The sequence below is a fragment of the Equus przewalskii genome, chromosome 2, assembly GCF_037783145.1.
Source record: "Equus przewalskii isolate Varuska chromosome 2, EquPr2, whole genome shotgun sequence".
Classification (NCBI taxonomy): domain Eukaryota; kingdom Metazoa; phylum Chordata; class Mammalia; order Perissodactyla; family Equidae; genus Equus; species Equus przewalskii.
In genome coordinates this window covers 6,827,152-6,852,778 of record NC_091832.1, presented here as the reverse complement: position 1 = coordinate 6,852,778, position 25,627 = coordinate 6,827,152, and the positions used below count along the sequence as shown (strand labels likewise).

Genomic DNA, 25,627 nt, shown 5'->3' with positions numbered 1-25,627 from the left:
TTCATAACACTTAAAATCTAGATAGGGATAAATATTAATGCACTAAAGACAACTAATAGCGTGAAGAACCAAGAGAAAGAGCCAGAGAGACTACTGCAAGTTAGAGGACTGGTCTTGCGGCTGTTCGGGGGGAAGGGCTTCCTACAGGGGTTTCCTGAACTGAGTAGGGAATAATGAGCAGCTATTGATAAGATGAAATGAAATGAGTGATTCCAAGGGATGGAGGCAAAACACGCAAGAAGCATTTAGAGGAATAGCAATGGGTTTTATTAAGTGTATCATATCATTTTGCTTACATTAAACAAAAAAACCAGTGTCACTAATCTGTACTGCTCTGGCAGTGGGAAACGGTGTTTTTCTTTGAAGCTGACAGGTCCGAAATATAAGTATTGTGAACAGCTGAAAAGAAATGCTTGTATTAAAGCATATGGGAAAAAAAGATATTTTTACTGACAAAAACAGAAATGTGAATGAAAAATCCAAACACTTCTGACAATCCTGTTTATAATTTGGAAACTGCAATCAACTAGTCCTAACAATCTATTATCTTAGGTTTAAGTAATTAAGAAAATAAATCTTTCCTCTAAATTCAGTGCTCTTCTTATGGAGCTAAAATTTGACAAAATTGGGGTACAAATTTTTTTTAAAATCCAGTCTGACAGAATTACTCCAAATTACTGATAGAGGACCAATAATTTGTCTATGTTGAAGAGAACAGAATTAGAATAGCATATTAAAAACCTGATTAAACAAGCTGGTTTCCTAAAGTTCAGTGGCATTATGTCCTACATTCTACTTGGGGACATTTTGACCTATAAGACTTTCTGCTTTTAAAAAAGGTATTTTTTAGTATACTTTGTGGAAACTAATTAGCAGAAAGAAGAGAAGATATTAAGCCATGAGTAAATACACAGCTTACAAATGATGCCTGAATGACTGCTATTAAGAATATTAAGAGTAGAGGGGGCCGGCTCCGTGGCCGAGTGGTTAAGTTCACGCGCTCCGCTGCAGCGGCCCAGGGTTCGGATCCTGGGCGCCGACATGGCACCGCTCGTCAGGCCACGTTGAGGCGGCATCCCACATCCCACAACTAGAAGGACGTGCAACTAAGACATACAACTGTGTACAGAGGGGGTTGGGGGAGATAAAGCAGGAAAAAAAAAAAAGATTGGCAACAGTTGTTAGCTCACGTTCCAATCTTTGAAAAAACAAAAAAAAGGAAGATTGGCAACAGTTGTTAGCCCAGGTGCCAATCTTTAAAAAAAAAAAAGAATATTAAGAGTAGAATTCACAACATAGTACTATTAAAATCAATCTAAAATTAATTTGGATTTATAATATCTAATAATCTTTTGGTAAAAATTAGTGAAAGTTTTGCATCTCAATAAATTTTCAAAGAAATACATAACATTAACTTACCTTCAATATATGTGCCTTTTAATGGATGATGTAACACAGAACCGTCAGAAGCAAACTTGAACTTTTCACCTTTCTACAATGAAATCAGGCAAATTAGGCTACTGAGATACACACAAAAGATGCAAGTAAATTGCAATATTCACTAAGCTCTATCACTAAAAAAATTGGACTGAGAGTGCATTACAGCAAATTGGTATCTCCAGCAAACTTTCACACATGTATACCTAAGGCATCAAAACCCATGCTCTCGACTCTTTTAAATCCAGACCATGTTTTAGCTTACTAAAGCCAGCGTCCTCCTTCAAAAACCAAGCCCAGATAAAATCAAATGTCTCTTTTCCAGGAGATTACGAGCTGTGTTCAATGATACCAGTACACGCTTAGATGTGTGCAAGGGTGGGTGATGCACCCTAGGCCCAGGAGGCAGGGGTATTGGGAGGAAGGCCATCTGGGCCTGGACCGCATAACCTGCCTCGCCTCTCAGTCTATCACTCTGTTTCAGGCCTGCTTTTCCAAACCTCAAACAGACGGCGGTTGTTTGTGCCCTCAGACTTAGGCAGTTGCTGTCGTCTCTTCCTGCATATCTCTGCCAGGAGGGCTCGGGTCTCAGCTCCAGTGAAACTTCCTCAGAGAGGCCTTCACTGATACCCAATGGCAAGTTACCCCCTCTCTCCTTATACTGCCCCTCAGGGTCATGTTCCATTACACCACCCTATTATGAGAGCAATAACCATTATATTACTTTCTTATTTATTATGCTTCCCACATTAGAATATTAACTTCCAAAAGAGCAGGGATCTTGAGACCTTGTCTATCTTGTTCATCACTGCATCTCCAGGGCCTAGGTTAGAATTTGACACATAATAGGTAAATGAATGAATGAATAGGTTTTAAAAACATTAGGCCAATAACCAAGTGCGGTAAGGATGTAGCGCAGGCAGAATTCTCATACACTGCTGAAGGGCAAGTAAATTGGTAAAATTACTTCGGAAAATGGGCAGTATCTACTAAAACTGAATGTACACATATCCTATGACCTAGCAATTCCAACAGAACATAGCCTACAGAAAAACACACATATCATCAAAGGCATGAACCCGAATAATCACAGCAGCACTATGCAGCAATGAAACAAAACCAAGTACAACTACACACAACATGGGGAAAAAATCGCACAAAATAACAATGAGCTAAAGAAATCAGACACCAAAAGAACATATACTGTATTGATTCTATTTCTATAAAGTTTAAAACCAGGTAAAAGTAACCTATGGTGTTAGAAGTCAGAATAGAAGGTAACCAAGGTGACTGAAAGGGAGCATGGTGGGGAAGATGGGTGCTTCCGGGATGCTGGTCACTTGCTCTGGATGCTGGTTACATGGGTATGTTCTCTTTAAGAAAACTCATTGAGCTGTACATTTGTGATTTGTGCACTTTTCTTTGTGTATGTTATCTTTCAATAAAAAGTTCAAAAAATTAATCAGGAGTCCTTCTGAAGAGGCAGCATGAGGAAGTCATAGCAGATGTCAGGCCTCTTTGGACCGTTACCCCCCTTTCTTATCCTCGATCTACCACCAGCACAGAGAATCCCCAAGAAGGGTGACGAATCGGGTAGAAAGGCAGACCTGACCTGGCCTAGCTTCGGCTTCCAGGAGATACCCACTACAGGCTCTCAGTGCTGCAGATACCAGGAATCTGGATCATACACACCATCCAGTCCAGGGGCCACATCCAAGGAAAACAGATAAGGGAGTCCCAGTAAAAATAAGGATAGCAGATATTTATTGAGCCAATATGACACAAGCTGGAGCCAAAATCCTTGATATAGTTATCTCATTTAATCCTCACAATAATCCTAGAACAGCACTAACACACTAAGTGCATAGTAGGTGCTCAACAATAAATATTTGCCGAATGAAAGGTGGATGCTGTTACCACTTCAAAATGGTAGCTTGTCCCAGTGTTACACAGAATGGCACAGCCTGAATTCGAACCCTGAGCAGCCAGATTCCAATGGCTGTGCTTGTAACCACTTCACCTTACAGCACCTTGTGAGAAAGTGGATGTTAACAGATGCCCGAGAGAGCTTGCTTTTGGTGTGCTTATTCAATAACTCAGGGTTCCCAGTGACTGAGAGGTCAAATGGGCCTCAATTTCCTTACCCATAAAATGGGGATAATAATTAATCTTTCTTTTATTCAACCAATATTTATTGATCATCCATTGTGCTCCAGGCACTATTCTCGGATTACTAAGGATTAAGTGAGGAAATGCAAAATGGTAAATTCACTTCCCTACTCCCTTAATCCCTTGCATTTATTTGAAGGGATAGTGGTTTTATTTTTTTACGAATTTGGTGAATGTTATGAAACTCACATACAACATTTTTGCCTTCAATTTCAGGAGATTCTTCAACTTTCTAAAGTCCATATTGCCCTGTTACAGTTAAAAACTGTTGCAGAGGAACTCAGTAAAACCATGCTCTCACATCAGAACCCCCATTGGCATTCACAAGCACCCAATATGGCAGAGAAGAGGGTACCATTTTTACAGACAACTAAAATTACAGAAAACTGGCATATCTAATGATTGCAGTTTCACAGATAGTAGCTCAGGACAAGAATCTCGCATCTCCTGCCTTTAAATCCACGGCTTTTTCCAACCATCAAAACAGAAAGCCCTTCCATTCTAGGGTTAGACCAGAGGAGACAGAAGAGATGCCATTTGACTTCTATCCTAGAAAGGTGGATGAATGAGAGCCCAGCAGCAAAGAGCAGCTCATCTGGAAAAAGGAGCCCAGGCCGCATAGTTAGAAAAAGCGACCTCGACAAATCTCTCTCTGTGCGCACTTGCTACATCCGTAAAATGGGCTAATAACTTCTGCTGCTCCGGCTTCCCTGTAGTGCTTGCTACACTACGGCTCAAAGGAGCACAAGATGCAAATGCTTCACAGCTGCGTGCAGCCAGAAGAGATGGTTAAGCTCGTTACCGAGGGTCTCCGGGCGCCGAGAGCAGGAATGTTCACGCTTTTCTGCTTTTGGCTTCCGGCTTCCCCACTGCAAACTCACAGTCCCTGGCGGAGCGGGAAGCCTTTGAGAAATCGGGATGTGGAAAAGAGTAATGCTCCTAACGGGCTTAGAACAGTGTCTGGCATTTAACAGCCGCTTAGTAAATACCTGCTGATTGAATCCATGACGGAGTGAGTCTACAGAGAACAACCTCCTCCGTGCCCGCGCGCGGCTCAGGACCCCTCCAGCCCGCGGGGCGCCACACTCACCGGGCGCCGAGGCTTCCTGGAGCAGGCGCAGCCCTCCGCTCCCGCCGCCTCCGCTTCAGGAGCTCGTGGAGCTGCCGCAACTCTAACAGCCCCAGTCGGGCTCCTCTTGCAGCACCGTCCGCAAGCCGGCGGCGAAGCCAGCTCCCCGCTAGGACGGGAAAGGAGGTGGAGAAAAGAAAAGTTCGCGCCAAACGTCGTGGCCCCGCCCCCAGGCGGCCTCCACGGCCCGTCACCGCCCGCCCCGCCTCCCTGGGCGGGGACCTGTGACGCGCGTGCGCCGACGTGCGGCGGCCATCATTGATCCGCTCTCCGGCGCCGTTCGCGGAAGGAAGTGCATTACGCGGCAGCGTTTCCGATTTCAAGATGGTCGCCTGAGCTATTTAGTGAGACTTCCTGCGCCGTTCTCCGTCCCTCTCGGGTTTTCTTAAGCGGGATGTGACGCATTAAAGGGCCCGACGGAAATAGAGCTGAAGGCGTTCTAAAATGGCGAACCGGACGGTGAAGGATGCGCACAGCATCCACGGCACCAACCCTCAGTATCTGGTGGAGAAGATCATTCGGACGCGAATCTATGAGTCCAAGTACTGGAAAGAGGAGTGCTTTGGACTTACGGGTGAGCGGGAGCGCGCGACGCCCCCCGGCCGACTGGTGGCTCAGTTCGGCTGACGGCGCGGGTAGGACTGGGCCTTTGGGATTGAGACTGGAGGGGAATCCGTCAGTCATTCAGGAAAATCTGAGCGCCTACTATGTGCCTAGGCTTGTTTTGTTCTTTTGGGGTTACAGAGGAATCTGATAGGGCCTTATTCGGAAGGATGTCTCGGTCGGGTTGAGTCCATGTTTAATGATAACTTGCTGGGTTCCAGTGTTAAGTTCAGGGACCCTGAAGGTCTTAAAGGAACATCAACATGCCAGCAACCAAATTCCTGACCTTACTATCCCTAAATCTGGACCGTTTGCAGTATTTCCACGTCCGCGTCCTAATATAAATACCAGTTTTTCAAAAAAGTCTTCCAGCTAGTCTTTCTATCTTTGTTTGAATTCCGGCTCCTCTGTTTAGTAGCTCTGTTACCCCAGTGAACCATGGCTTCCTTTATCGTAAAACGAGTGTAATACCCACCTCAAAGGGTTGTTCTAAGGATTAAATACGATAATGTGTGAAAAGTGTTTGGTATAGTTAAAGATACATATTAATAAAAAGTACTCAGTAATCAGTGGTAGTGATGGTGCTAGTTGTTACCACTGTTAACTACTACTGTGCTGTTACTGCTGCTGCCACCACTGCTAGCTGTGTGTCCATGGACGAGTAGTATTGTTTCTCTGAGTCGCCATTAAATTTTGAAGTCATATAAGGTTTACTTTTGGCCCTTTTCCGATTCTATAGTTCTCTCCTTGGATGATCTCCTCCATACCATTGCATCCTATATGTAGATGCCTCCAAATTTGTCTCTCTGGCCCAGATCTCTCCCTGAGATCTGTCTCTAATTCCAAGAATGCCAACTCAGTGTGTCCAAACGTGAACTCGTGACCTCTTTTTTCCCCCGACTAGGTTACGTTCCTTTGTGTATTTTCATTGCATTCTGCCTCTCCTTAGTACTACTTCTCACACTTTCAATTATTTTTTGAATGTGTTCTAGCTTGCTAGACTGTGAACTCCTTAAGAGTAGTAATGATGTTCCTCTTCTTTATTCCTGTACCTGTATCTTTAGTACCTCAGCACCTAGCTATAAGTTGTTGACTGTAATGTTGAATGAATTAGTATAGAATTTATCCTAAAGGAACTTGAAGTCTGATTTATAAAACAGTTTTCCATTAATGGTAGCTAACATTTATTATTAGCTATATGACAGGTAGTATTGGCATTTATTTTTATTGTCTCATTTGATTCTCACTATAGCCCTTAAACTTTGTACCTTTATTGTTCAAATTTGAACTGACAGGCTCAAAGAGAGGTGAAATGACTTGCCCTAGTTCACACAGCTAGGGTTTGATTTTGACAAAAACGTTGGAAGGTTTTTATCCTCATTCTGTAGATGAGAAGAGGTTTGCTCAAGGTTGTGTTGCTATTGAAGGTTGTTTGTTGTTATTATCGTTTTGTTTCTTTTGACTCGTAATCTGGCAGTTTTTCCCCTACCATGATGATGACAAGTGGGGACTCTGAAGTTAGACTGCTTAGATTTAAATCCAGACCCTGCTACTCTCTGGCTGTGGACCTGGAGCAAGTCATGTAACCTTTCTTAGCCCTCATTTGCCTTAGATGAAAACAGGGCAGTGCTAGAATTTGCCTCATGGCTTATTGTGAAGATTAAATGAGAAAATATGAAATGCTTACCAGAGTACCTGGCATATAGTAGTTCTTAAGTGTATATTAGCTGCTATCATTATTCTTATTCTTATTACTATTACTATTAATACACACTTGTTCTCCATATTAGGAGATGATGATGTTGATGAGTATTCAGGAGCACCAGACTTTGAACTAACTTCTCTCCACTTCAGACTGGGAAAAGCTTAGCCCTAATATGTCTGAGATGCCACTCTGTTTTTGTTTTTGTTTTTTTAGCTGAACTTGTAGTCGATAAAGCCATGGAGTTAAGGTTTGTGGGTGGAGTCTATGGTGGCAACATAAAGCCAACTCCCTTTCTGTGTTTGACCTTGAAGATGCTTCAGATTCAACCCGAGAAGGATATCATTGTAGAGTTTATCAAAAATGAAGATTTCAAGTGAGTGAAATGTTGACTAGCTAATATCAAAGCTTCACTTTGGGTGGTCCAGAATTTGGCCTTGGTTAAGAGGAGTGAAAACAATCTATCTCATTTGCACAGAGAGTTCCACTCTAGGATCTTGCTCTTGAGTTTGTATTTTGTCTGTTTTGGTTGTATTGATCGTCTTTACTTTCTCAGTCCTGGTAACTTTTCCCCCAAAAAAGTATTTCACAAACTCACTGAACATTTTTTTTTTTTAAGATTGGCACCTGAGCTAACAACTGTTCCCAGTCTTCTTTTTTTTTTTCCTGCTTTTTCTCCCCAAATCTCCCCAGTACATAGTTGTGTATTTTAGTTGTGGGTCCTTCTGGTTGTGGCATGTGGGACGCCACCTCAGCATGGCCTGACGAGCGGTGCCATGTCTGCGCCCAGAATCCAAACCAGTGAGACCCTTGGCCACCGAAGCAAAGCATGTGAACTTAACCACTTGGCCACGGGCCGGCCCCTCACTGAACATATTTTAAGCAGAAGTGAGTGCCTAATATGTTGGGAGCACTGGGCACTCAAGGATGAAGAAAACAACAGAATGTGGTAGACTAGAGGGAAAACTTTGGTGTTAGATGTAGATTCATGTCCAGACCCTGTTACTTATTACTGTGACCTTGGAAAAGTTACTTAATTTCCTAAGCTTTACATTCTTTAGCTGTAAAATAGAGACTAATACCAATTCAGGATTGTCATGAGGGTTGAAAGAAGATAGTACAGGGTCTGGCTTGGTGGCGTAGTAGTTAAATTTGCACGCTCTGCTTTGGTGGCCTGGGGTTCACAGGTTCAGATCCCGGGCATGCACCTACACACCGCTCATCAAGCCATGCTCTGGCTGCATCCCACATAAATTAGAGGAAGATTGGCAACAGATGTTAGCTCAGGGCCAGTCTTCCTCACCAAAACAGAAGAAGATCGTACAGGGCCAGCCCCAGTTAAGTTTGGCACACTCCACTTTGGTGGCCCAGTACTTTGGTGGACTTGTATTACTTGTCTGTCAGTGGCCATGCTGTGGTGGCAGCTCACATACAAAAGAGGAAGATTGGCAGCAGGTGTTAGCTCAGGGCAAATCTTCCTCAGCAAAGAGAAGAGGAGATAGTAGGGTAAGTCTCACAACATAGAGGCTGTTGTATGGTAAATACCCCAAAAATGTCTGCTGCTCATATTATTTTACTATCCATTCTCAATGAGCAGACAAGTATAGGAGACAGACATAGCTTATTATGTGTCACCCTCTAGTCTGAAGGATTTACATATAATAATTTATTTAACCTTCACAACAACCCTGTAAAATTATTCTCAGTATACAGGGGAGGAAATTTAGGCACAGAGAGATTAAGTAATTTCCCCAAGGTTATACAGCTAGTAAGTGGCAAAGCTGGCTTCAGAATCTATTCTTCACTACTCTCTTCTGTTAGTCATAAAAGAAACTGTTGAGTTTCAAATGCCTAGTGGTTATCCAAGTGGAGATTTAAGTGGGTAGTTGGATATAGAAGAAAGGGAAAAGGAAGGAATCTTACAAAATATTAATGGCTAGAAATAGCTAACTTTTATTAGGCACTTCACTATGTGCTGTATGCTGCGCTTAGCACTTTACACACATTTCTTACTTAATACACCAAGCCAGCAGATTAGGTACTATTCTGTCCATTTTACAAGGATTGAGAAATCAAGTAACTTGCCCAGTGTTACAAAGTTAGTAAATAATGGAATCAGAATTTGAACCCAGATGACATTTATCCAGAACCAGCATTCCGCTATCTACCCACAATTTATATATTTACTTCTATGTGTATTAGTTTGTGTATGGTTAATAAATAGATGTTATACTTTCTGTTATTAAAATCAGTATCTCATTTGATTCTTACAATAATCCTGTGAGGTGAATAGGTTCTAACTTAGTTTTACAGATGATATAATAGACTCCGAAAGTTGAGCAACATGTCCCAAGTGGCCACCACCAGTAAGAGGTAGAATATGAACTTGCACCCAGGTCTCCACATTTTAGCTATCTTTCTCCTGCCCCATGCTGCCTCTAAAATTGCAGCTTCCTCATCTGCCAGAGAGAAGAAAGCACTTGTTTATTCACTACTGTCATGAGAAAAGCCAGTTGTAAAACTCAGGAACTTTTTAGAATGGCCTGTAGTTTCACTGTCATCTATCTGTCAGGTATGTCCGCATGTTGGGAGCACTTTACATGAGGCTGACAGGCACTGCAATTGATTGCTACAAGTACTTGGAGCCTCTGTACAACGACTATCGGAAAATCAAGAGCCAGAACCGAAATGGAGGTGAGTATGGTATCAAGTGACTGGACATTCATCCCTGAACCAGTTTTTATTTCACCAGTATCTGTGCCCTCATGTTGCCGCGTCTGTTTTGAGTGCTCCTCTTCATCTGTATTGTTACTGTCTTCATCCAGGCCCCTCCATCTCCTTCACAGGGAGTACTCCATCAGACTACTAGCTTCCTCTTGGCCTTATCCGGTCCCCCGTCTGCCTGCCTTTCCAACTACATCTTATGTGTATATATATATATATAGTTTTTTTCTCTCCAAAGCCCCAGTACATAGTTGTATATCCTAGTTGTAGGTCATTCTAGTTCTATGTGGGATGCTACCACAGCATGGCTTAATGAACAGTGCATAGGTCCGCACCCAGGATCCGAACCGGCAAACCCTGGACTGCCAAAGCAGAGTACGCAAATTTACCCACTAGGCCACCCGGCCAGCCCCAGCATCTTATATTATTCCCTGTTTTGTATCATTTGCTCCATCCCACAACATCTAGCTCCAGAATGACCTCCATAAAAGCCTTGCCCAGACCTCCTGCACAAAATTAGTTTTCCATATGTTACATCTTCACCATTCTTTCTAGTGGCCTCTCTTCTAGTACTGTACTTCACACTACAGTATATAGACTAAATGTATTTATACTTATGTAGGAATCCCACTGAAAAATAACAAGTATATCCAAAAGGGGCAGCTCCATACCTTTTACAGAGAGTTACTTTTTGTGGTAAAGTGGAATTTGGGGTAATGCCATCAAAACCTTTTCTCACTTAGTGTTGTAACAAAATATTAGTAACATTTGCCTTTCCTCTCTACATGTATCATTAAGCAGTAGAAAGTTAAGAATTTGCCATTATACTTTAAACTTTTATTAGCTTATTAATTCACTTATTGAATAAATACTTATTAAGTGCCAACGTCATCTTTGTATGTCATGGAAATAACTGTGCTCTGTAATGGGAGTAACATGGTGAACAAGATAGACATGGCCATGACCATCGTGGAATTACTGATTATGTTATGTTAGATAGGGTTTCTCTATTGACACTATGGCCCAGATAATTCGTTGCTGTGAGGAGCTGTCCTGTGCATTGTAGGACATTTAGCAGTATCCCTGGCCTCTCCTACTAGATGCCAGTTGTCAGGGGCAAAATCACTCCTGAACTAAGGTAATGTTTACTGTAGAAATTCTCAAAAGCTATTGCTCCCTTTACCATATAAGATACATGTTCTATATTCACAAACATAGTGGGTTTGCATACAAAATTGCACTTTAGTTATTTGATCTATCCAAGGACATCACCCCTGTACAATTCAGGACTATTTGTGCTTGCTTTTGGGTTTGTCTCTCCTGCTCATTGGGACAGCTTCATTCATCCCTTTATCCCCAACTCCTAGAAGAGGCCTGGCACATAGAGGACTTCAGTAAAGGCGAGGTGAACAGATGAAGATAGGTGCTGATGACAAGGCCATGAAGCGCTGTAGTCTGAGCCCAGGTTTGACGATAGTTCCTTCTGCATAATTGCCACACTACACTAGCTTTCCTGGTGAATGTGCAGGGCAAGGGAAGCTGCAGAGAATTCACACTTTCTATACCAAGTGCTCTTTTGGTTATTTTAAATATAGAATCTTAGACTTCTTTTACTTTTTGGCTATCTAAATTTATTCCCAAGTTGGTTGCGCTTCTGATTTTTCTTTCAGAGTTTGAGCTGATGCATGTCGACGAGTTTATTGATGAGCTGCTGCACAGTGAGAGGGTCTGCGACATCATTCTGCCCCGGCTACAGGTGAGCGGCAGAGGCCCCACGTCAGAGCCACCCTCCCCAACAGGCAAGCGGACAGACACACTTACACAACAAACCTCTGAAGCCCATGGACAGAGGCCTCACATCAGAGCCACCCTCCCCAACAGGCAAGCGGACAGACACACTTACACAACAAACCTCTGAAGCCCATGGACAGAGGCCTCACGTCAGAGCCACCCTCCCCAACAGGCAAGCGGACAGACACACTTACACAACAAACCTCTGAAGCCCATGGACAGAGGCCTCACGTCAGAGCCACCCTCCCCAACAGGCAAGCGGACAGACACACTTACACAACAAACCTCTGAAGCCCATGGACAGAGGCCTCACGTCAGAGCCACCCTCCCCAACAGGCAAGCGGACAGACACACTTACACAACAAACCTCTGAAGCCCATGGACAGAGGCCTCACATCAGAGCCACCCTCCCCAGCAGGCAAGCGGACAGACACACTTACACAACAAACCTCTGAAGCCCATGGACAGAGGCCTCACATCAGAGCCACCCTCCCCAACAGGCAAGCGGACAGACACACTTACACAACAAACCTCTGAAGCCCATGGACAGAGGCCTCACATCAGAGCCACCCTCCCCAACAGGCAAGCGGACAGACACACTTACACAACAAACCTCTGAAGCCCATGGACAGAGGCCTCACATCAGAGCCACCCTCCCCAGCAGGCAAGCGGACAGACACACTTACACAACAAACCTCTGAAGCCCATGGACAGAGGCCTCACATCAGAGCCACCCTCCCCAACAGGCAAGCGGACAGACACACTTACACAACAAACCTCTGAAGCCCATGGACAGAGGCCTCACATCAGAGCCACCCTCCCCAACAGGCAAGCGGACAGACACACTTACACAACAAACCTCTGAAGCCCATGGACAGAGGCCTCACATCAGAGCCACCCTCCCCAACAGGCAAGCGGACAGACACACTTACACAACAAACCTCTGAAGCCCATGGACAGAGGCCTCACATCAGAGCCACCCTCCCCAACAGGCAAGCGGACAGACACACTTACACAACAAACCTCTGAAGCCCATGGACAGAGGCCTCACATCAGAGCCACCCTCCCCAACAGGCAAGCGGACAGACACACTTACACAACAAACCTCTGAAGCCCATGGACAGAGGCCTCACATCAGAGCCACCCTCCCCCAACAGGCAAGCGGACAGACACACTTACACAACAAACCTCTGAAGCCCATGGATAGTCTTAATGTCTATGAAAGAGAGAGGGGCTGGGGAGAAAACAGATAAAGTATTTGAAGGGTAGGGCTTTAAAAGTGAATAATTAGCACAAGAAAACTTTCTTCTTTAAAATGTTATATCAAGGAAATTGTAGATAGAGTAGGTTTTTAAACTTTATGAGCAGCTTTTTTCAAATTGGTCTTCATATAAAAATCTAGGATATAAAACAGATAAAAAGAGGGTCAGGAGCAGGAGACTGATTTAAATATCACCTTTATCATCCCGCCTCCCTTTCCTAGTGATAAATGATTATCCATGAAGCACTTTTCAGGAATGTGTTTTACACAGTACAATTTTAAAACTACCGTGGCAAATACAAAGAGAAAACAGTTATAGTAGGTAGCCTAAACAGAACAGGAACAGTCTATAGTGGAGAGATGACTAAACAGGGAAGTAGGAGACCTTAGTTTCTTGGTTGTTATTACAGCTGACTAGCAGTGGGACCTGGTCTTATATTCCCATTTATAAAATGGGGAAATTAGACTACCTCAGTGGTCCTTAAGCTGCCCTGTGGGACTGTTTTAAGGCTACTGAGAAGAATAAGGAGACAACCCCATATATTCCAACCAGGGCAGCTCCTTTTTTCTCTAAGTTCTATATTGGGTTTGAGAATGAGATTTCATTTGAACAAAGGCTTTTTTTCTTTTAAATGGCTTTATTAAGGTATAATTGACATACAGTAAACTATGTATATTTAAAGTATTTGGTAAGTTTTGACATATGTATACACCTTTGAATCTATCATCACAATCAAAAATAGTGAACATAAGGGGCCAGCTCCATGGCTGAAGTGTTTAAGTTTGCGCACTCCACTTTGGCAGCCCTGGATTTTGCTGGTTTGGATCCTGGGTGCAGACCTAGCACCACTCATCAAGCCATGCTGAGGTGGCGTCCTACATAGCAGAGCCAGAAGGACCTACAACTAGAATATAAAACTATGTACTGGGGGGCTTTGGGGAGAAGAAGGAGGAAAAAAAAGAAGATTGGCAACAGATATTAGCTCAGGTACCAATCTTAAAAAAAAAAGTGAATATAACTCCTCACCCCAGGAAGTTTCCTCCTTTCCTTTTGTGTAATCCCTCCCTCCCACCTCTCTCCCTCACCCCTAAGGAACAGTGGATGTGCTATCTATCACAATAGATTAGTTTGCATTTTGGAATTAATACAGTACATGCTCTTTTTTGTCTGTCTTCACTCAGCATAATTATTTTGAAATTCATGCATGTTGTTACATGTATCAATAGTTTCATTTCATTGCTGAGTAATATTCCATTGTATGGATATACCACAACTTGTTTACCCATTTATGTGTTTATGCAGAATTGTGGGATACAAGGTCAGTCTACAAAAGTCAGTTGTATTTATATACTCTAGCAATGAACAAATGGAATTTGAAATTTTATTCAAAAGATACTGTTTACAACAGCATCAAAAATATAAATTAAGGATGATTTTGTCAAAAGATGTGCAAGACTCACACTTAAAATGACAAAACATTGCATTACTGAGAGAAATTAAAAAGACAACTAAATGGAAAGATATACCACATCCATAGTCTATCTCATACCAAGACTTAGAATTGTTGTCAATTCTCCCAACTTAAGCTAAGTTTCAATTCAGGTTCAACCAAAATCCCAGTAGACTTTGGTAGAACTTGACAGGGTGATTCTAAAATTTATGTGAAAGAGCAAAAGATCTAGCATATCCAAAACAACTTTGAAATAGAACAAAGTAGGAGAACAAACACTACCTGTTTCCAAGACTTGGCTCTAGTAACCAAGACAGTGTTGTATTGGCATAAAAGTAGACAAATGGATCAATGGAACAAAATAAAGGGACCAGAAGTAAATGTACATATATATGGTCACTTGGTTTTCTACAGAGATATCAGGGCATTACTAGTGAGAAATGATAATCTTTTTCACAAATAGTACTGGAACACTTGAATAGCCTTATGGAAACAAATGAATCTCCATCCTTAGCTCACATGATATATAAAAATTAACTTGAAGGGGATAATAGACTTAGTTATAAAAGCTAAGATTATAAAACTTCTAAAAGAAAACACAGGAGTAAATCTTAGTGACCTTGAGTTTGACAAAAATTTCTATATAGGACATAAAAAGCCTGAATTATTTAATAAAAATAAGCCTTTATAAAAAGAAACTTGCTTTTCAAAAGACACTTATTACAAAGTAAAAAGGCAAGCCATAGACTGGAAGACTATATATCCAACAAAAGTCTTGAATCTAGAATATATAAAAAACTCTTGAGCTTAATAACAAGACGACAACCCAATGGGAAAATGAACAAAAGAATTCTAACAGGCATTTTACCAGAGAAAATATACAGTTGATCAGTAGCACATAAAAAGATGCTCAATGCCATCAGTCGTCAGGGAAATGCAAATTAAAATCATAGTAATGTACACTCTATACCTATGAGAAGGTCTAAAATCAGGAAGACCGACCATCCCAAGTGTTGGCAAGGGTGCAGAAGAACTGCAAGTCTCCATACACCAATGGTAACGATATAAAATAGTACAAGTGCTTTGGAAAAATTTGGCAGTTTCTTAGAAAGTAACCATAAACCTGGCCATTCCACTCGTAGGTATTTACTTGAAAAATGAAAGTACAAAGACTTATGCACAAATAATCATAAAAGCTTTATTTGTAATGGCCAGAAATGACAAAAAAGTCCAGATGTTCATCAAGTGAATGGATAAGCAAATTGTGGTATGTTCATACAATGGTACTACTCAGCAGTAAAAATGAACTGTTGATACACAGCAGTATGGGTGCATCACAGAATAATTGTGGTGGGTAAAAAAAGACAAAAAACTATGTACTGTACAATTCCCTTCATATAAAATTTTAATAAATGAAAACTAGTGACAAAAAAATCATTGGTTGCCTGCGTGCAGAGGGAGGGAATGGGGAGGAGAGGGAAGGAGAGATGACAAAGGACCACAAGTGAACTTTCAGGCAGGGTGGATATATTCATTATCTAGATGTAATGGTTTTACAGTTGTATATAATACATGTCAACACTCATCAAATTGTATACTTTAAAAATGTATGGTTTATTATATGTCAACTCTACCTCAATGAGACTATAAAAAGTGTTGCAAAAATCACTGGGATAGATGTAGACTAAGGGCCTCTGGCTCTTAGTACTCTACTGTTCTCTGATTCTGTATGTCTATGTAAGAATTGGTGGGTCCCAGAGACAGTGATGTAGATGGGGGGTGGGAGCAGATTCTTACATGTTTTAACCACCACAGAAACCCCAACTGGGAGGATCCACTACTTCAGGTTTCCTTTGTGATGGTACTGCAGCTCAATAATTCTGAAGCAGTTTGCTGTATACCACCTGGTCTGAGGTGCTTGGTTCCTTGCTAGATATAAACCAAAAGGGATAATTTAAAGATCAAAGGTCACACAGTGTGTGATTTTTATATAATATATCCTGACTAGGAAAATCCATAGTGATAGAAAGCAGATTAGTGGTTAGTCCCTGAGGTGTAGAGAGGGAAAAATGAGGAGTGATTACTTAATAGGTATGGGGTGTTTTTCTGGTATGATGGAAAAGGTTTTAAACTAGTGAGATGTGGTTGTATAGCATTGCAAATACACTAAAGGCCACTGAATTGTACACTTTAAAATGGTTAATTGTTATGTGAATTTCACCTCGATAAAAAACAGCAGACGGATCTGAAAAACTTCAAAGTAGGGAATAGAATAGATTGCAGATATCTGGTAAATGGGTGAGATAAATTTGCTCAAGGCAGTAAACTAGCTGGTAATGAACTAGTAAACTACATGCAATGAACTAACTCTTCGTCCACAGTGACTCAATTACAGGAAATCCAATAAAATAAAAATCCTGAAAATGAGTGTGGTCTCTCTCTCCTGTTCTATATTAGCTACTGTAGACTGTAGTGAAGAGAATGAGATTTCAAGTCTGAAAACCTGCTTTCAGGGCCCATTTCTCACACTAACCCATTGTGGATTACATTAGCTATTATTATTATATTATCCTTAGCTGCTATTTTTAGAATACTGCAAGAAATGGCATACTTTGAAATGCAATGAGGTTTTCGCTAAGGGTTCCAAAGCCCAGTCACCTCTAAGCAAGCCTACTGATGTAAATGAGGTTGGTCTGCATGGAGTCTAGAAGGAAAGACCACAAAACAAGCCTCACTGAGGAGAGACAAATTGAAATCTGACTGACACATGTTATCGTTATGACCAACAGTGTGTTTTGGTGTGGCCTTCTATATGTCCTAGTTACCCTTAAGACAACATTTTGCTCTGATTCTTTTCTTATTAAACAACCCATGGTTATCAGTTTAGCTTCTGATGTGCCCTGACATTGACAAGGAGCTGCTCTGGAATGAATTCTAATTTCATCAAGCACAAATACTATGAATTAATTATTGACATTAGACACTTCCTATTCTAGTGCGCATTAGGGATTCTGGACTCCCTGTCTGATGCAGTCCTAGATCCCAAACTGTGGTGATCCTGTGGCTGGAGAGCCTTTTTCTGAGAAGCCCTTCTCTAAAGGATTGACTTCATTGAGTGGTAGCTTTGTCTCATTTCTCCCAGTGTTCATAGAATTTTGTTACAGAAGAGTGAGAGCTAAGTAGCGTACAAATGTTACTGTTTATTCTAGGGCTATCCAACATTGTGTCCTTGACACAAGAAGATGGTAAGGAGTCTTATGACCCAGCCAGTCCATTTGGCAGTTTTGAACTCACCTTTGCTTTTCACATGCTTAGTCACTTGATAAGCACTGCTAAGCCACATCTCAAAAGAAAATGGAACAAGGAGATGGATTGTTTGTTTATATCCTGTGCCTGATTTCAAAATGCATGACTCTAGACAGCTCCCTAAATCCTGGGTTTAGTAGAGAGTTGGTGCTACTCTGGAGCAGGACCCAAGGCACTCCTGGGGTAGACTGGTCTGAGCCTCTTCTGGCAGAAATACCAGCCAACACAGTCTCAGCTACATATTTATTGGCCCTTGTATATGACGCCTACATTTTTTTATTAAAGGCTACACCTATACTAGTTGATATTTCAGTGACCTTAGAGTATAAGATCACAGGGAACAGAGCCAGTAGAAAATGAAGATGTTCTCTTCAGCTTTGTATGTATCTGTTTACAAGGGAACTTTAAAGAGTACACAGATTCCAGTATGTTAAACGCCTCAGGAAAATCTTAAGGTGTCTAGGATGTCTTTGAAATGAAATTGCCTCAGCTGTTGCTCCACAGTTTTTCTGTCAATCCCAGAAGCCCAGTGTTGGGACTTCAGGACATAGAGGAGATAGCAAGGCTCCCTACCTCTCACTATGTTCTCTGTAGAAACGCTATGTGCTAGAGGAAGCTGAGCAGCTGGAGCCTCGAGTTAGCGCTCTAGAAGAGGACATGGATGACGTGGAGTCCAGTGAAGAGGAGGAAGAGGAGGATGAGAAGGTCAGGTACCTGGGAACTTAAAGGTTGGAGGGGGTCTAGTTATAGGGGTTGAGAATGGTCTTTTTTAATTTTCTTTAACCAAAAAATACAATATTTAGCGCGGCTGGCCCTGTGGCCAGTGGTTAAATTCAGTGCACTCAACTTTGGTGGTCCAGGTTCAGTTCCCAGACTCAGACCTACCACCACTTGTTTGCGGCCATGCTGTGGTGGCGACCCAGATACAACAGAGGAAGATTGGCACAGATGTTAGCTCAGGGTGAATCTTCCTCAGCAAAAACAAACAAAAAAACCCAGTATTTAGTCATTAAGAGTATGGGTTTTAGAGTTAAATAGACCTTGATTACTACCTCAGCTCTGCTATATACTAGTGGTATAATTTTGTGAAATTACATCATCTAAGTTTTCTCCTCTGTAAAGCAAGGATAATGATATCTTTCTCTTAGGACTGTTCTAAGTATTAAATGAGACGATATACATACATAAAGCCCTTAGCATACATTTGTTAAAGTAAATACTTGGGACAAAAATACTACAGTTCATAATTGAACCTATCTGACAAAGTAAGCCTAGTTTAAAAAAAAAAAAATGCCTACTGCATGGTCATGTTCTTTCACTATTAGTTATAATGCTGAAAAATTGAAAACAGCCAAGAGTTGGAGCAGTCAGGTAAACTCTTATATCACCTCAACAGACTAGTAGGCAGCCATTAAAACTGTTAAGAAAAGTAGCTGATCGTGTGGAAATGCTTAAGGTGAGTTAAAAAAGAAGGATCTAAAATATTTGTGATTAAAACAATAAGTAACTATGTATAGAAAAAGGTTGGGGGAAATACAAGAAATGCTGGCTTATGGATACTATGCAAATGGAAGTGTAGCTCTGAGTCAAGCAGACTCCCTCTAGGGGGTGTATAAAGAAGCACAGTCATTCATGAATTGAAAGCCGTGCAAGACTGAAGCACTCTAATGTGGTGAGTGAACCAAAAGTAGGCATTCTTTTTTTTAAATGGAAAATTTCAATCACATACCAAAGTGGAGAGAGTGTGCCTCCATTTACTCATCACCTAGCTTCAACAATGATCAGCTCATAGCCATTTTGTTTCCTCTACATCTCTACCCAGTTGCTCCCCACCAATTATCTGGAAGCAGATCATGGCCATCATATATTTCATCCATAATATTTCAGGAAAGATAAAGGCTCTGTTTTTAAATATAACCATGATACCATCATCACCTCCCCAAAAATAATTCCTTAATATCATCAAATATTCAGTGTTCACATTTCCTCAATTGTCCTATATTATTATTTCAAATTAGTATTCAAATAAGGTCCATAAACTCTAATTGGCTTTTTTGTCTCTTAAGTATCTGTAATCTGTCAGTTCCCTCCATCATTCTTTTTTCTCTATTTTTAAATATATCAGGTTATATTATTCTATACAGATTTTCACAATCTGTTTTTCTGATTGTGTCCCTGTGGTCTCTCTTAACATGTTCATTTGTCCCTTGTATTTCCTGTAAACTACTTCTTAGATCTCAAGGCTTAATTAGATTTGGGGTTTTTATCCCCTTTGGAGTGGAGCAACACTACTTCATAGGTAGTAGTGTGTACTTCCCCCCAGGATGAGCAAAGTCTGGCTCTCTTTTTGTAATATTAGGAGCCACTGATGATCTCTGTCTAGATCCATTAGAGGTTGTAAAATGGTGATATTCTAATTATTTCTTCATCATTTCTCACCTGTAACACTGCTAAAGAGAAATCTAAATCAATATTTAGTGTTTTATAGGTACAGTTTATATAGGAAAGGCAAGATATTTATTTCCATTTGTTATCAATTTTTAAAATATGAGTTGATTCCATAGATCTTCCCAAGTTGATGAATACTCTTTTGTCCTTGGTAACATTGTGAACTCATGGATTTAAGCATATTTGATGTGTTTCAAACCATTATTATCCTTGTTGATTCTCAGATTGTCCCATCTTTGGCCAATAGGGACCCCTCGACTTGAGTTGAAAGACTTTGTGATAACACTTATAGTAGTCTCAGCCTCCTTGCTTTCTGATAGGAGTTATATTCTAGTTATGTCTTGTTAGCTTCTGCCCCTGAAGAGCTCATTGCTGTGGCGTTTGGTGTTTCTAGGCCTTTACAGTTGGCAGAGCTAGGGGAAAATTTTCTGTAAGATTAAACTACTCTATGACTTTGTAGTTTAACCTTATCGATCTTACATCTGTATCTCTTTCACATTGGAAATCCAACTTCTTAAGGAGGTAGGCATATTTACTTGCTTGTCTCTCTCTCCTCTCTCAATCTCAGAATAATGGTACCAACACTAGAACAATAATGAGATTATTAGAAACAGTTTAATTCTTGGATAATTTTTTTCCATTCTTAGGGTTATCCCTCTATATATTCAAATTACTGTTTTTTAAATAAAGTCACTTGGAGGTGGAATTTGGGACAGGATGGGGAGACTGTAAGCAGTGTTCCTAGATGGCTCTCTGCAATATAGCCTGAGCTCATCAGTGACCCATCCATCTCATTTACAGTTGGAGAGAGTGCCATCACCTGATCATCGCCGGAGAAGCTACCGAGACTTGGACAAGCCCCGTCGCTCTCCCACATTACGCTACAGGAGGAGTAGGAGCCGGTCTCCCAGAAGGTCAGGCCTTGGCCTCTTCCAGAGACTTTAGCACTGTAACACAGAAGTCTGGACTTCAGGGAAGGAAAAATGCCAGCCTATGGAGAATGTTTGCTTGCCCAATCTATTAGTTGCTGCAAAACAACCACCCACAAAACCTCAGTAGCAGGCAACAACGTTTAGTTCACAAGTCTGTGGTTAGTGATTTAAGCTGGGGTAGGATAGGCAGTTTTTTTAATATAAGTTAGGTTCACTCACCTGTTTTACAGTCAGCTGTCTGTTGGCTAGTATAGGGTGGCCTTAGCTAGGATGACTGGAGCAACTCATCCCTTCTCTATGTGTCTCATTCTAGGCTAGGTTAGGCATGTTCTCATGGAAATGGCAGAATCCAAGAGCAAACAAGCCCAATGCAATTATTTCTCCAGTATCTGCTTGTATCACATCTGCAAATATCCCAATGGCCAAAGAAAGTCACATGGCCAATCCAACTTGGATTGGGAGGGTACTAAAAAGTTACATGATAAAGGACGTGGATAACAGAGATGGGTGAAGAATTGGGGTCGTTTTTGCAATCTGCAACATCTAGTGCACTTACTAAGGCTCTTCTCTCTTCTTTCCATATAGACGGAGTCGGTCTCCCAAGAGGAGGAGGTAAGCCTTCAGTGATTTGTGATAAAGGACAGGGATTTGAGGAGAGGGTTGCTGTTGTGAGTATACTGTCAGACAGATATGGGAGTCTGACCACTTATTTCCACAGCCCCTCCCCTCGCCGAGAAAGGCATCGGAGCAAGAGTCCAAGACGTCACCGCAGCAGGTCCCGAGATAGACGGCACAGATCTCGCTCCAAGTCCCCAGGTACAGTATTTGGGCCTTTTGCTATTGGTTGTCTTAAAAACATGTAATAGAAGCAATTAGCCTCCTGCAGTACGGGAGTGCCTGACTGTTTTATTGCCTAGAAAAAAAGGAAATGGACTTAAAATTTGAAAATTAGAGTTCACATCTTGACTCTCACAAGCTTTGCTGATAAGATGACGAGCTTCAGTTTTTTCATCTGAACTTACAGGAATAAGACGTAACAAAATACTGGTAAATTACCCAGTGTGATGTTTGTGAAATGAGCCATAAAGCCCTGGATGCATGTGAAGTTCTCCTCTCCTCAGCATGCACACCCACATCCACGCATCCACACCAGTTCAGAGAGGTGCTGTCACCAATGAGAGGTGTGCTTAGCATAGGCCAAAAAATTATTAAGCCAGTAGAAGGGACTGGGTGAAGTGAAAGTGACAGTGGAGGAGTAGGAGGGTAGAGTCTCACTCATCGAATTGTGCTTTTTCCACCAGGTCATCACCGTAGTCACAGACACAGGAGCCACTCAAAGTCTCCTGAAAGGTATGGATTGACCTCTATTTTGACTTAACAGTTTCACTCTTTATTCAGAAATTAAAGTCCCAATCACAATTAAATTGGACCTGAAATAGTCTTGTTTTGATACAAATATTTAGGAATTCTCCTTCATTACAGGACAAAATCGGCCTACTGCCCTGAGAATTATTAGAATTACTGATCCATTTTGTGTCGTTTTTCCTTGTAGGATTGCAGCTTTGGATAGTGGTAAGGGCATGAGCTTTGGTCTCAGGAGACCTGGGGTTGAGTCCCAACTTTTAATACTTAACAGTTGAATGACATTGGACAAGTCACTTTTGTTTGATAAGCTTTCATTAGAAACCTCTATATGCTATACACTGTCAGGTGCACTCTCCACCTCTCAGAGGTCATTTCCCCAATGGTAAATTTTGGATAGTAACGCCTGATTCAGAGTATTGCTCTGAAACATAAAAATACCAAGCACGTTTAATGAATATTGGGTATCATCTCCATCCACACTGGTGTCAGCATACCCCAGTCTTCCTCAAAAGTTCTGGCCCAGCTCCTTGAACAGCTGTTAAATTTAATGATTTGTATGTTTTGCCGTTTCAGATCTAAGAAAAGCCACAAGAAGAGCCGGAGAGGAAATGAGTAATGGACTCAGTTTGGTTTTAGTCCAAATGGCTTCCTGTGGATATGAAGGCCTCTGTCTACATGAAACGATTAAGATCTACTACCCAGGCAGCTATGAGAATATCTTAGTGTTTTTTTTTTTTTTTTACCAAGTTTCTCCATTTTTTTTAATGAAAGAGGTGCTGAGTTTTGTATCTCTTTTTGAATCATAATCCACATTTGAGAGAGAATGTTCCCCAAGGGCTGCTTTTGACCTCTTTGTACAACCCACCTTGACTGTACTCAAATTTATGAGGGTAGAAAGGATTTGAGGGGTGGAGGATGTGAATGACAAGGAGAGGATGTGGCCACCTGGTGACCCTTTTGTTATTAAAGTTGACACACCCATTTCCCATTCTTCTGTGATTTAGTTTTTGGTTTGCTCCGAGGTTGAAACTGTTCTGAGAACAGTTCTGCTGTTACATTCAGACATCAAATCAGTAAAACGTATTTGCTCCAGCAGCAGCAAGTGGTAATAAAGATGAAAACTGACTGCTTAGCAGCAGCTTTGTAAGAAAAGAAGACATTTAAATGTAAGGCTTCTTCTGGATCATTTAGTCCAGTTGCATTGAACAGTTCAACAAAAAAAACTTGGAATGCCTTTTACATGGCATTCTTATTTAGTATTGTTTCTTCTTCCCCACAAGCCTTAAATTACAGGTTAAGGTGCTCAGCCTTTATCCTACAGGCATTGACATTGTCCAAGTCGAGTCAGTAGTATTAGGGCAAAAAGACTGAAAAGGTTTGAAGGAGAGAAAAGTATCTATACCACTTAGAGTTTTGACCTGAATTACTGGACAGTAGTGCCATTCACAAAGCCAGAAAATACAGCAAGAAGAGAGGAGGTTTTAGAGGGGGGCAGGTATTAAAAGTTGTGGTGGTAATAAAAACGATGCATCAGTTTAACTTGAAGTTTAATTTGAGACAGCTATGGTATATCTAGATAAAGCCCAGACAGTTGGAAATAGGGACTGGAGTTGAGAATAATGATCTAGCCCTGAATTGATAATGATTAGGTAATCGCGGAAGATGTAGAATTAAATGAAGACTGCCCAAGGAGTGTGTGTGTGTACGTGTTTGTGTGTAGGAAAAGCCAACAAGAGAATCACAGGCAACACCAACACTAGGGAGAGGAAGAAGTGCAATCACTGACTGAAAACTGAAATGGACCATTCAGAAAGGTAGGAGCATTAGCAAAGAGTAAGTTAAAGCAGCCAAGGGGCCAAGGATGCAGAAGCAAAACAAGACTGAAAACTGTCCATGGGCGTTGATCAGCAAGAGGGTGATGGGATCTTTGCTAGATTTCCATCTACCTGTACTTACCTTTCCTCCTTTAAAAAGGGAAAAGAGATTGAATGACTTCCCACACCTCTGGTTCCAGCAAGAATTGGGAAGACCCAACTGCCTCACAGGATCCAGTTTCTTGGGAAGCCATATCTGGTCATAGGATAAACATCCTATTGCCTGCTATTAAACTCAAGGACTTCTGGAGCAATATTAAGGCATTCTGGGATCATATTTGAGATTTCATACTCTTCAGTGATTCCTCTCCTGATAATACTTGAGCTAATAAAAGTCCATAAGAGCTATTATGGGTTACCATACAACTATATATAGGAGTGCCTTTAAAAATTAAATATAAGCACCTCTATCTACATCTGTTAGAGAGTCCTAGCAGTTGTTTCTTTGCCACAGTGATGCAGGTGGAAAGAAATGTCTTCTGGCTAAGATGACCTATGGACCAACCTAGTCGTCAACCAATATATTGTTAAAATAAAATAAAATAGGGGCTGGCCCCATGGCCAAGTGGTTAGGTTCGTGCACTCTGCTTCAGTGGCCCAGGGGTTTTCCCAGTTTGGATCCTGGGCGTGGACCTAACACCACTCATGAAGCCATGCTGAGGTGGCCTCCCACATAGCACAACTCGAAGGACCTGCAACTAAGAATATACAACTATGTACTGGGGGGGGCGGGGGGGGGCTTTGAGAAGAAGAAGGAGGAAAAAATATATATATTGGCAACAGATGTTAGCTCAGGTGCCAATCTTAAAAAAGTTGTTTTAAAAATAGAATTTTTATTTTAAAAGTATATTTTTATTTTTAAAGTATACTTTAAAACACAAACTTAAAAACTGATGCAAAAACCCCCAACAATTTAAACAGAAATAAACCTCCCAAACTAGAAACTTAAAGCCTACTTATTTAGGCATATGGTGAAATCTGGACCAAATTGGGGCAGCACAGCCAACCTACAGTAGGAAGTATATTGTCCCCATTCTTTCATTAGTACAGAGATGATAGTGGGACATGTTGACCACCACTCTTGAGAGTGTTTTGATAAAGAATTGCAAAGGAGACAGAGCTTAAGGATGAACTTTGCTGAAGGGCCATTTCTGTCATCTATGTGCTAGCTTACTGTATTAGGCCTTGGAACTTTTGACTTTGGCCTATATTAAGAAACATTTTTACAGCTTACCTTTGTATACACAGTATATGTTCTGTACTGAAACAAATTTCAGGAAAAAATTCTTATTCCTTAGGCAAAATGCACCCTAATATTTCCTATATAGTTTTTTTTATTGCAGTAACATTGGATTATAACATTGTATAGCTTTCAGATGTACATTGTAGTATATTTCAAATTCTGTGTAGATTACATCATGTTCACCACAAAAAA

General features: G+C 41.2%; 3 protein-coding genes and 1 long non-coding RNA gene across 4 annotated transcripts in view; 1 reads left to right on the top strand and 3 right to left on the bottom strand.

The window, feature by feature from the left end:
• The window catches only part of ORC1 (origin recognition complex subunit 1), a 35,831-nt gene extending 30,698 nt beyond the window's left edge, over window positions 1-5,133 (bottom strand). The window contains exons 1-2 of the mRNA XM_008531668.2: window positions 4,697-5,133; window positions 1,420-1,492 (exon numbers count right to left, since the gene is read on the bottom strand). The gene's annotated coding sequence lies outside the window, so the exon portion shown is untranslated. The remainder of the gene's footprint in view (window positions 1-1,419; window positions 1,493-4,696) is intronic.
• PRPF38A (pre-mRNA processing factor 38A) lies at window positions 4,689-24,010 on the top strand. The gene is made up of 10 exons (XM_008531681.2): window positions 4,689-5,309; window positions 7,257-7,416; window positions 9,613-9,734; window positions 11,435-11,520; window positions 18,168-18,278; window positions 20,823-20,935; window positions 21,539-21,565; window positions 21,672-21,769; window positions 22,255-22,303; window positions 22,892-24,010. The coding sequence occupies exons 1-10, from the start codon at window positions 5,180-5,182 to the stop codon at window positions 22,932-22,934; spliced, it is 939 nt and encodes a 312-aa protein (XP_008529903.1). The 5' UTR covers window positions 4,689-5,179; the 3' UTR covers window positions 22,935-24,010.
• Window positions 12,762-16,196, bottom strand: LOC139081893 (uncharacterized). Its single transcript, XR_011537361.1, has 2 exons — window positions 16,065-16,196; window positions 12,762-12,953 (listed from the first exon to the last, which is right to left on the bottom strand). It is a non-coding gene; the product is annotated as an uncharacterized lncRNA (long non-coding RNA).
• TUT4 (terminal uridylyl transferase 4) overlaps window positions 20,618-25,627 on the bottom strand; it is a 127,707-nt gene continuing 122,697 nt past the window's right edge. The window contains exon 32 of the transcript XR_011537358.1: window positions 20,618-21,866. The gene's annotated coding sequence lies outside the window, so the exon portion shown is untranslated. The remainder of the gene's footprint in view (window positions 21,867-25,627) is intronic.